At 41.5% G+C, this 12,233-nt stretch overlaps 2 protein-coding genes across 6 annotated transcripts in view; both read left to right on the top strand.

Annotated features, from left to right (window-relative positions):
• Positions 1-5,852, top strand: part of LOC122080899 (probable lipid phosphate phosphatase beta) — a 32,828-nt gene extending 26,976 nt beyond the window's left edge. Inside the window, exon 2 of the mRNA XM_042647781.1 lies at positions 5,635-5,852. Within this exon, the coding sequence (XP_042503715.1) occupies positions 5,635-5,678 (44 nt within the window). The 3' untranslated portion in view covers positions 5,679-5,852. The remainder of the gene's footprint in view (positions 1-5,634) is intronic.
• Positions 5,853-9,438: 3,586 nt separating this feature from the next.
• The window catches only part of LOC122082477 (oxysterol-binding protein-related protein 2A), a 14,627-nt gene continuing 11,832 nt past the window's right edge, over positions 9,439-12,233 (top strand). The window contains exons 1-2 of one of the 5 annotated variants that reach the window (XM_042650076.1): positions 10,123-10,896; positions 10,976-11,073. Coding sequence is in view for 1 of the 5 variants with exons in the window: in XM_042650073.1 (XP_042506007.1) it covers positions 9,684-10,079 (396 nt within the window). In the remaining 4 variants the exon portion in view is untranslated. Of the gene's footprint in view, positions 10,080-10,122; positions 11,074-12,233 lie in introns of those variants that run through there. The other 4 variants (XR_006141322.1, XM_042650073.1, XM_042650075.1 and 1 more) reach the window with 4 other exon arrangements.

Here is a 12,233-nt window from a genome sequence, read left to right on the forward strand (position 1 = left end):
GGGGGAACATAGGCCACTAGGAATAGGGTAGTGAGGGCAGCCAAGAGTGGGTGGGGGTGGTCGGGACCTAGGGAGAGTGGTAGTAGCAACTAACACTATAAATGTTTGGGGGGGGGGGGGTGAGGACTTGAACTTGAGACCAAAGCCCAGATACTTCTTTGAATTATATCATACAATCAAATATGATGTGGGGGATGGTTTTCTTCACCTTTGACCAAAACCTCCCTATGGCCTTAGGAGAGTATCCCGGAACAGTACAAAGGTATTATTGGCCAAGTAGTAAGGAGATAGACATTGACAGCCATTGATGGCTTTAGTTTTTCTACACTCATGGTGCAAGAAAACTTAATTTCTCCAATGATGTATGATGTTATTATCTTCCTAGTTAGTTTTTCGTATGTTGGGTATTTATATTGCACAAAAGATATTTTTCTTTTTAGTACAATTTATATGAGAAAAGAATAATCAAAATGGAATAATATTTTCATTGAAAGGTTTTAATTATATTAAGTTATGCATTACTATGTTTGAATAAATTCCTTTCGATTCAATGTGTTGTTGGTGTATAGTGTTCGTTCATTAGTTTAGGAGTTCTTTGATGATTGTTTTTTATTTATTATTTTTCTTTGTTTAGCTTCACTTAAGAGATTTGACAACCAAGTGCAAACTCCCTTGCATGCATGCAAAGGGGAGAATTTATTGTAACTCGGTTAAATGTTCTTTGATGAAGTTGTAGTGGCATCACCAACTGATTCCTCTTTATTGCTACTTTGTGATCAATAATTTGATTCATTATATGATAAATAAGTCAAGGGAGAAAGATTCCCTCTGCTGCCAGCGTGTAGTTTCAGGCGAGGGTAATTCAGAAAACCCTAAAAATAGGGGATAGATAAGACATTTTATGGGAAAGGGTGATGATACGGCCAAATTGATTGTCCAGTAGGGTGAGAACACATGGTATCTAAGGAGAAGACACGTGTCGCTCACCTGTTAGAGGCTGCAAAGAGTCTGATCGTGTCAACCGTGTGAAGAGAATATTCCCCACGAAGGGGATAAGACGTATCCGAGTAGGACTCGAAGAGGAAAGGAGGCGGACCCAAGGAGGACTCCTCCAAGGGAAAGAGAAACCTAAACCCTAAGGACTATAAGAGGAGGCCCGGGCGGAGGAAAAAAGGTATGCAGAAAAACCCTCACCATTACCCCTGTAAAGAACTGTGCGGTCGATCTCTAACTTGGGCGTCGGAGGACTAATCCCGGACAAAGCTCCGGGCCTCTGCCTTCTGTGCTTGTGCAGGATTAGTTCATACGAATTTTTGGCAGCAACAGATTGGCGCCGTCCGTGGGAACGACAATAATAGTGGGGAGAACCTACAATCATAAGAAGATGAGAGCAGCATTGAACATGAACATGGGGGAGGAGGAACCTTCAGGATGGCTCCCTCCCTCGACGAAAATCGAAGAAAGGGGAAACGATAATCGGGAAGGTTCCTCGAGGGACCAGCGTTCAACCGGATATTCAGTGCGCGGAGATAGTAATCCTCCACCCCCTCCTGGAGCACAGGAATATGTGACAAGGGAGCAGTTTGAAGCCCTCTAGGAGAAATATGACCGAATGGCCAAGGCAATGAAGGAGGTCTCCAAAGCTGTCTCTCAGAAGACTGGCGAAGCACCACGAGGCCCCCATATCCGGCCAGAGAGAGCTCAAGATGAGGACCTGAGAAGTACAGGACCAATAAGGTCCGGTCATAATCCTCGAAACCGAGCAATGAGGGAAAGTCCCGCACCCAGGGGAAGGACGCGGTGTGCCGCCGAGGCCATACATGGGGAACTACGCCAAGGAGACGAACAGAGACACGAGGACTCGGGGTTGAAGCAGATGATCCTGAACCTGAAAGATGAGATTAGGAAGGTGGCAAAAAACCAGACGGTAGCTCACAAGCCAGACCTCACTAATGACACGGCTCTAGCTGATGAGGTCATGAGGGACTCGCTCCCGGTCGGCTTTCGCCTGCCAAAGTATGACACCTACGACGGGTCTGGAGACCCCGTCAATCATCTGGAAGGCTTCAAGGTTGCTATACAGTTCCATCGAGTCTCGAAAAATATCATGTGTCACGCCCTGCCATTGACGTTTAGAGGAGCGGCAAGGCTACGGTACAATCGTTTGCCGACGAAGTCGATCCATAGCTTCAACGATTTAAGTTACTTCTTCGTGAAGGGATTCTCCAGTAGCCAACCCCTTCAGAAGATCCCGTTGAACTTGACCAACGTCAAGCAACATGAAGGAGAATCACTGCAAAACTACATGAAGCGCTTCCAACAAGAGAAGATCACGATCAGAGGTCTGGACCCGAAAGAAGAGTTCACAGCCCTGCTAGGAGGCATCAATGATAAGGAGCTGAAAAGGTCTTTTGTGAAGCATACACCGAGGAACCTGGCCGAGTTGAGAGCTTGGTGATATAAGTACATCCAAATGGAAGAAACTCTTCAAGCTGATGGAGCAGAACCAAGCCTCGTACAAGAGTAGCAAGCACACTCACATTTTGTAATTTTTGTTCCTAAGCACTTTTAAGTTGTAACTCCTCATCCTAACAGAGGATTTTATTTATGAAAAATGTGTAAGCTGGTTTACGACATTTGATAGGAATTCTCCTGTTTGGTGGTTTCAGTTTTGCTGAAGGGATACAATCGAAGGTCACAACCTCGGTTGGGAGCTCAGGCCAAGGCCGAGCAGACCTGACCGAAGGTCACCACCTCTGTTGAGAGCTCAGGCCAAGGCTGAGCGGACTTGACCGAAGGTCTTCACCTCGGTTGGGAGCTCAAGCCAAGGCCGAGCGGACCTGACCGAAGGTCACAACCTCGGTTGGGAGCTCAGGCCAAGGTCGAGCGGACCTGACCGAAGGTCACAACCTCGGTTGGGAGCTCAGGCCAAGGTCGAGCAGACCTGACCGAAGGTCCTCACCTCGGTTGGGAGCTCAGGAAAAGGTCGAGCAGACCTGACAGAAGGTCCCTACCTCGGTTGGGAGCTCAGGCCAAGGCCGAGTGGGCCTGACTGAAGGTCCTTACCTCGGTTGGGGGCTCTTGCTAAGGCCGAGCGGACCTGACCGAAGGTCACAACCTCGGTTGGGGGCTCAGGCCGAGGCCGAGCGAACTTGACCAAAGGTCTTAACCTCGGTTGGGAGCACAGGCTAAAGTCAAGGGACCTGATCGAAAGCCCTCACCTCGGTTGGGAGCTCAGGCCAAAGCCGAGCTGACCAGATCGAAGGTCCCAACCTCGATTGGGAGCTCAGGTCAAGGCCGAGCGGACTTGACCGAAGGTCTTCATCTCAGTTGGAAGCTCGGGCCAAGGTCGAGATGACCTAACCGAAGGTCTCGATAGCAAGCAAAACTAAAGCCGAAGCCGAAAGAATAAGGCCGAAGGGACGCATAAATGAGAAAGAATGACAAAAAACTTGGTTACTCCCACAGGAAGAGCCTCCTGGTGAGAGTAAGGGGGCTACTGATACGGTCAAATTGATTGTTCAGTAGGGTGAGAACACGTGGTATTTAAGGAGATGACACATGTCGCTCACCTGTTAGAGGCTGCAAAGAGTCTGACCGCGTCAACCGCGTGAAGAGAATATTCCCCACGAAGGGGATAAGACGTATCCGAGTAGGACTCGAAGAGGAAAGGAGGCAGACCCTAGGAGGACTCCTCCAAGGGAAAGAGAAACCCTAAACCCTAAGGACTATAAGAGGGGGCCCGGGCGGAGGAAAAAAGGTATGCAGAAAAACCCTCACTATTACCCCTGTAAAGAACTGTGCGGTCGATCTCTAACTTGGGCGTCCGAGGACTAATCCTGGACAAAGCTCCGGGCCTCTACCTTCTATGCTTGTGTAGGATCAGTTCATACGAATTTTCGGCAGCAACAGATGAACAATGATATGGGTGGGAGAGAGTGTCTGAATGCAATTTTGCAAGAAACTGGTGGCAAGCAACTCTACTTACATCTCTCTTATGTTAGTAACCATATAATGATACAATTATCTTAGTTGAATTCTCTTACCAACCTCCTTGTAGCTTCAATGGTAAATTTTACCATTCAATGTGTAACCTTGAGGTCTCAAGAGTTCAAATATTGGTAGAGATGGGAAGATAGTTGAAGCAACTAGTTGAGAAATTTTTGTTTTTTTGGATCCATTCAGTTCTCTCTATGTACATTCCTCTTTTTCTCCTTATCTTTTTGGGGCTATCACTATTTGTTTGATTTTGAGGGTTTCTCTTCTACCACATTCTATGTCATTATGTAAGTCAATAAGGAGTATATATATATATATATATATAAAGAATGCTGCTCGGAAGTGCCCCCACACTGTCACACATAGACAGTGAAATAACTATCTCACCCCTCTCCTTGGATTCCTATGCGCATGTTCACATTGGCTCCTGCAATGGTGCAAAGGCCACACAACCTAGCAGTAAACCCACTCTCAAATATATTTCTTGTTGACCTCTTTTGAATTTATTTCAAATTGATTCTCACTAACAGCTAGTGCAATTATTTCAGATTTAATTTTTTGTGATAGGGCCAGCTAATCTTCTATTCCTATACATATATATTCACCATTATGTTATCATGGAAGCTCTATTCGATTCATCTCCTACCCAAATGAAAGATCTCATGAGGACCACCTCTTCACTCTATCGGATGATGGTTGTTCTAGATAAATATATTGAAAACTAAAATAATCAAGTAGATTTCTTTTTTGGGGTGCAGGGGGAGACTCTTTAAGCTGGGCAGGACAGGGTACACTAGCACCCTCTCTCTGTCTCTTTCCTCTTCACATAAAATGACCTCACAACCCTCTCATGTATGAAACTATTTTGTTGTATCTCATTGGTGCACTCCTCTGTTTCTCTTGCTTAGAAAACCCTTACCCTTGTTTCATTTAGGATCAAGTTTTCTTGGATGGCTTGTTTTGAGATTCTAAAGAATGTATGTAGAAAGTTGGACTCAATTAGCATAATTTTTGGGGAAGAAAAATATGGGTTAGAACATAGGTGGAGTCCTAATGGTTGGAATATAGTTTATAAGCCTAAGTTGTTGGGAGATCTAGGTTTTAGGTTATCTGAGATATATAATAAAGCATTGTTGTTGAAAATTGCATGGAGGGTCCTAACTAACCCTAACAGCTTGTGGGTGAAGGTCTTGAAAGGGAAATATTTTCCACATGTTGATTTTTTGCATCATTAATGGTTACCCAAGAATGGTCGATCATTTGGAATAGTTTGGTTAAGATCCTTTCCCTCTTCCGGAAACTAATGTGTTATAAAGTAGTTAATGGGTCTAGGATTTCTATAAGGACTAACCCATGCATGGATTCCATAGCTTGAAGGGTTTGGGATCCCTATTTCTCGATGACATATTTTTTGGTTTACCCATGTGGATGAGTTGATTTGTGTTAGGCAATGGAATGTGAATCCAATCTACTCTATGTATCCTTCTAATGTAGCTTTGGCTATTGTTCACATCCCTTTGAGTCGTAGGTTGTTCGATGTTTTTAATGTGAAAATATTTGTTTGTTGGTTATTAAAAAATTTGGCAAGAGAAAACTATTCATTTGCATAACTGTGTGAATGGTGTGAACGCGCAGATCAATGGAAGGCCGCACAAAGACATCTTCAACATATAGGATGAGGAGGAACACAATCTTTTCATACCCGACTGTGTTTAGGCATAGACACATTGCAAGCGGGTAGAGTTTTACTTTTTCCCAAAATTAGTTGAACTAAAGAAGTTGTAATTTCAAAAGGAAACTCTGGAGCTTTGTGTGACATTTGAAAATAACGCAATAATTATGTTTTCATGGAAGATTTTGGTTGAATCATTAGTTGTGAAATCTAAGGGCCCGTTTGATAACGTTTCTGCCGTTTCTGTTTCAAGAAATGGTAGAAACATAAATTTCCGTTTCTAGAAATAGAAACGGAATTGAAGGTGTTTGATAAGTCATGTTTTTAGAAGTCGATGGTAACCAGTGAAAGAACTGCTACAAGTCGTTTTTCAGAATCGTCGTTTCTTGAACCATAAATAAGTAAAAATTTCTATTTTTTTTTCTAAAAATAAGTGAAACGAAACAGTTTTATCAAACGCTTTTTGCTCCGTTTTTGCTGTTTCTGGAAACAGAAACGGCAGAAACGTGTTTCTTGAAACGTTATCAAACGGACCCTAAGTTAACGACTTTTTCAAAGGTTGATCCACTTTTTTGTTTTTGTCAAAAGGAGTTAGAAATGAAATGGCATGTGTTCATATCTTGTGAATTTTCCAAACGAGTCTTGGTGGTTAGACCTATGGGTATCTATTGGTACATGATTTTAGCAAATTTGGCTTACAAGACAATCAGTCAATAAATCAATGTCAATTTATTAACCGATTATGTTAAGGAGCTAATTGGTTAAGTTGCCCGGTAATCAAATTGACAAAAAAAAAAAATCGATGACCTTGTATTAAAGAGTTGATCGTTCAGAATAACCATTAGGTTGATCGAATAAACTGACTAAATATGGTCAGATGGTTGATCGTGATATTTTACGATCAGTTGACCATTGTGACTTTTTACGATTAGTTAACCGATTTTGATTTTCTACGGTCAGCTAATTGCTGTGACTTTTTACGACCAGCTGATTGAGTGTGATTTTCTACGATCAGCTAACAGATTTTGACTTTCTGCCAACTTGACCGATCGTTAATCAACATAGTTCATACAAACATGGGTTAGTTCCAAAAAAGTTACAAACATATGGCTTAAGCGATTAAGATAGTTACAATCAATTAAAGGGTACTTCCAATAACTACCACACTAAGGACATGGCACATGGGTTCCTGCAGTTACGAAACTGCCAAGAGAGCAGGATCTTGCAAATGGAACTATAAAAGGACTATAGTGGAAGAAAGATGGCACAATCAACAAATCAAACAAACTCCAATCACAATGCAACTCTTTATTTCATTTTATGCTTTTTCATTCCACTCTTTAGAATTAGAGATGGAGTAGATCTCTTGTGTTCACTTCCGTGATTTGTATTCAGAACCATCTTTTGAGGAATATATCACCGTTCATTCCCTCATTCACTGAAAATTTTAGTAATTCAAAAAGTCCCTGGAGCTATCGGGGCAAGAGGAGAGCCCAAGTCGCCTGGTAGAAGTCAGATTCATTGTTGAATCCTGTCAAGAATGATTCTGGCACGCCTGTGCACATACTAATACGGTCAGCTAACCGTGACATAGGGAGAATTTTGTGGCCAAACAGTATCAGATCTGAACACCTTGTTGCTTTAAGTTTCCTCATGTTATTCCGGTCATGGACGATGGATCATGCTCTTTTGAAGTTTGAAATACATCATGTTTTCTTCTGTTCTTGCAATAAATTTTTATTATTTTTAGATTTTTAGAAATAATGTTGTTCAATCCAACTAAACATAATTTTTCGTTGTCCAAACGATTTCCCAATGAGTTTAAAATTTAAATCTCTTACTACCTGCTATAGTTTTGCTCCTAATGCTAATGATGAATGGCACATTAGTGATTATCATAAGTTTTTTAACTATAGTTTTGTAGAGAGTTCACAAGAAAGAAGAACTTCTAGCGATGTTTCAAGGATTACAAAGTGGCATGAATAGTTTGGATGGATTATGAAGAGGTTGAAGATTGGCTCAAACAAGTAAATTTGGAAGGGTGGCCTAGTAAACTTTTTAAATTTATTGTGTGATATTTGCAAGCTTTTGGGTTGTTTTGAATTGGTTCAGATTGCAAACAGAACTAGGAGGAATGGTTCTATTGCCCACAAGTGGGTAGTGCAGTCAAGGTTATATATTGTTGACTTCTTTCTTGGGCAAGGTAGAATATGTTCAGTTTAATTAATGGCTATTTTTTTCATTAAAGAAAAAAAAATAGTTCAATTGAAGTAAGTATTCATAACAATAAAATTGACCTTATTAATAAGACTTTCACTTTTCAATGAAGAGGAGTCCAGAGGAGTGGAGACCACGTCTTGAATGAAAAGGGATAAAGGGGAATTGGATTCCTTTCCATAGAGCCTAAGAATCTGAGAGTGATCCAATGACTAAAATGACTCGGATAGTATTTGCTCAGGTCATGACATTACTTGGGTCATTCCAATCTTGAGATCACTCTTTGATCCCTAAGTTCTATGAAAAGGAGCCGAATCCGAAAAAAAGAGGATAACCCATCTCTTTGCATTGTATCCCTCCCTCTTTCACTTCTTCATCTAATTATCTACTATTCTCCTTCTTTGGATGATTCACAACAACCGCGGTGAAAATAAGGCGGCAAAACTTCTTGTCACATTGGCAGTATGTAGTTCAACTTTGATATGATATTTTATTATTTTTTCTCACATGTTTTGAGAATGTGGACCTGATATAAATGATACGTTTTTTCAAGACATCTATTATTATTGTGATGTGCAAATTACTCCCAACACTAGCAGCGTGAGGAACCCTTCCGTTTTATTTTTATTTTTTATGACGGTACTCGACCTCCATTTGCTAACTTAAAATTCTCCATTTCCAAAGAAGGTCCGTACTTCCCACGGGACACGGGCCGGTGGACCCCATTTCCCTGCCTTAGATTTCTAAATTTTAAAAGGTTATCGTCTCCTTCAAATGGCTAATGACTAAATAACCTGATTACTAACTGATAGCATAAGATAAGAGATTAGAGAATTCACAAATATATAGGGGTAATATAGGAAATTTATGCAACTTCTGAACACAGTCACCAACCACGTGCGGGGGGCAACTAGAAACTCACGTTGCAGTTTTGCTTAGCACGTATTCCCTTGAAGCAAGAAAAGAAAAACCAGTAAAAAATTCATGGGGACTCTGGGGAAGTGATTACGGAAGCGTGGGCAGTTGGTAACCGTGCCACATGTGATCACCGGCGAGACTCTACCCGTCGGCGACTTCCCTCACCGCCGACACGTGTCAACAAATAACGCTTTTCCACAGTCCCTCCTCCCGCTTCACACTGTTTGTTTTGCGCACATGATGCGTGCCTTTCCGGCCTAGTCCTTCCCGAAAGTGATATTTCCGCCGAAGACCCCAAGAAAAAGGGCTAAAGGTCAAAACACATTAAAGACATCAAAGAGGAAGACAGACCGGAGGAGACGAATCGAAGGGGTAGTCTCGTAATTTTAGAGGAGACGAGAAGCGAAAACTTATGTTTCCCGGGATTCACAGAAAGAGTAAAATTCATGATTACGCAGTAAATGCTCTTTGTTGTTTCATAAAACGCGGATCTCCCGCGAAGTTCCCGAACGAGATATTCGCGAGATGTTTGAGTTACGAATTTACGATACTGCCACCAAGTTAGTCTCCTGCACCTTCTTCAGCGACCGTCGTCGTGTATGTATATATATAAACCAAGTCAGAAACTCTTTATTTATTAATTCTTCAAATTCAACAAATCTCCCTCTCTTCTCTTCAACCCCCCCACACCCAAGCACACGCGTTGTCGCTCTCGCTCGCTGGAGTTCTGCTCCGTTTCAGAACTCTCGGCTTGTCTTCTAAGCTCTTCTTCGTCTTTACTGACGTAAATCTTTGAAGTTCCCTAACTTTTGAGTTTTCGTTTCTTTTCTGTTCTTCTCCTCTTTTGTTGATTGTTGAATTTAATCGGTAGATCGGCATGCGAGTAAAGGAAATGCATCCGTTGTGTTGTATCTCGCTGGAGAGTCCTAGTATCGGAGATCGATCACCGGAGGTTTCAGCGATTAAAAGAGGTATTTCTTCGGTTTCTGCTGGATCTGACTGTATTGCTGGGAGGGAAACGGGATCTGACGTTAATGTCGCCGGAGTTCTACATAAATGGACCAATTACAGCAAGGGATGGAGATCCCGGTGGTTTTTGTTGAGAAATGGTGTCCTTTCCTACTCGAAGATCCAGCCGTCGGAGAATCTCAATATACTATTGACGAGCGACGAAGTTCGATTGATCGGAGATGCTTCTGCCGGACGTCTTTCACGTCTCGACAGTAAAGGGAGAAGAAAGCAAGAGAAACCTGTTGGTGTCGTTCATCTCAAGGTACGTATGTGGGTGCGAGAAAGAGGTGCGATGGGAAAGTTAGCTGCAAAGACGATATCTCTGTAAACCAATGCAACCAATTGGAAAAATTCGGAGCTGCTTTTTTTGGTGCTAATTGAAAAAAGCTTCACTGCGAAATCCATACCATCTAGAAAATGAGAAGGAAGACCATAAATTATTAGGAGCGATACCAATTCCTCCTCGCTATAATCTATAATTTTTAATCTCGTTTCCTCTTGCCAGTAAGGCTTAGATATCTGCGTAAGTTTATGAACCACAGGTTTTCTCGCTGCTCCTCATATTCCTCTGCGAACGAAGGACTGTAGCAAGTCCAAGATGACTGTATTTTGCGTGTCCGACCGAGCAAAATTTCCCTCTCTTCCATGCTTTTAGACCCTTTGCTCAGCAATTTACTTTTCTAACCCTTTATTCACAGTTTCACTGCTTGTTAATCTGTGAGTGGGTCACATCACCAGGTGGCTCTAGGCACGAAGGGCTATCATCTAGGCCTAGGGTTGTAAGAGGTAGGTCCTATCAAGGGGGTCAAGCGACTGCAGCCTCCTGGATCCTGGCTCCATCCATATGGACTGGGCATCACACAACTCTTTCTTTTCTTCTTCATGGAATGGAAGTGACCGACCTACTTCACCTTCCTTAACCTACGGTAGGAGCAGGTTGTGGGCTTGTGGCCAGTTGTGGGTTCTGAACTGTGACGTTCTCCGTATGTTATTGTTTTCTTTTTTCTGTTCAAGAGAATAGGGATAGGAGCATAGGAAGCTAACAAACGCACGGCTGGGTCGATCTCTCAGAATTCGAAGTTCGTCAATTTGTTTCATTTCGGTATTTTCTGTACTTTTTCCACTGTGTTCTTTCATCCATCTGCTCTACTGTTACAGTCCATAGGTCAGTCGGGTATCTATCTACCGTGTCGATTTAGTCCGAGGCGTAGAGCAAGTCTTAAAATAACAAATGAAAGCTGGAGGAAGCAGCTTAAGTGAGTTTTCTTCCTTTTTTTTTCTTTTTTTTTTGTTATTTGCTTAAGTGGGTTTTCAATAGCTTGGAATTTGAACCTTGGAGTACGCAAGCAGTGGCTTTGTATAGGAAGGAATCTTAGATGTTTCGCTAGCTGTCCTTCAATTTTAGCTTCTTTATCTTTTATTTTTTATTAACTATTATTATTAGCGTTTCTTCATTTGGTCTGGTCTCCCTTTGTCTTCCTTTTTTGCAACAATTGTTCAATAGCTTGGAATTTGAACCTTGGAGTACGCAGGCAGTGGCTTTGTATAGGAAGGAATCTTAGATGTTTCGCTAGCTGTCCTTCAATTTTAGCTTCTTTATCTTTTATTTTTTATTAACTATTATAATTAGCGTTTCTTCATTTGGTCTGGTCTCCCTTTGTCTTCCTTTTTTGCAACAATTGTTCTGTGAGTGCTAAATCTGAGCATATGCTACGGACGTGCCCTCACTCTTTCCTGGTCCATGTTAAGGTGCTGGAAAGGCTTCAGCGCGCCCTCTCTTGGCAGTTTACCACTCTCACTTTTGGCGTTTTGGATCTAGATAACAATTTGATTATACTATTCGGTGTGTCTGAATGGGAACATGCGCCTGCATGGTGGTTGTTTATGATTGACCTGAAGTTATTAATCCAAGCGGATGGTTGAGAGGTTTTTATTGTGGGTTATCTGTTACGCACTTTCAGCTAATTTTTAAATGTATATTTCTAATGCTTTTGGTTTTAATGTATATTGTGTGTGGATATTGAAAGCTTTTTTTCCAAATGAACGAGAGAGAGAGAGAGTTCATGAAATTATTTAATTTAATTGCTCTATTATATTATGCCCTTTATTTCATTTCAAAATTTTTTGCATGACTATCTTAGACTGACTTTTATATTTGCTTGTGGTGATGTTGCAGTAATCTTTATTTATTTATTTTGGTGAATCAGTAAATCAAGACATAATTTGGAACACCATTGAATTTATTTGTGTGACATTATTATTATTACTATATTTATTTATTTATTTTTAAATTATGGGAATGGTCTAGTGGTCTGTTAGTCTATAGTATGTTAGGTGGTCAGACTTAAAACTGCCACGTGGATCGGTTAGGGGCCAAATTTTTGTATAAGTAGTTACATTTTTTTTTTTTTTTTTT

Source organism: Macadamia integrifolia, chromosome 6 (genome assembly GCF_013358625.1).
Source record: "Macadamia integrifolia cultivar HAES 741 chromosome 6, SCU_Mint_v3, whole genome shotgun sequence".
Lineage (NCBI taxonomy): Eukaryota > Viridiplantae > Streptophyta > Magnoliopsida > Proteales > Proteaceae > Macadamia > Macadamia integrifolia.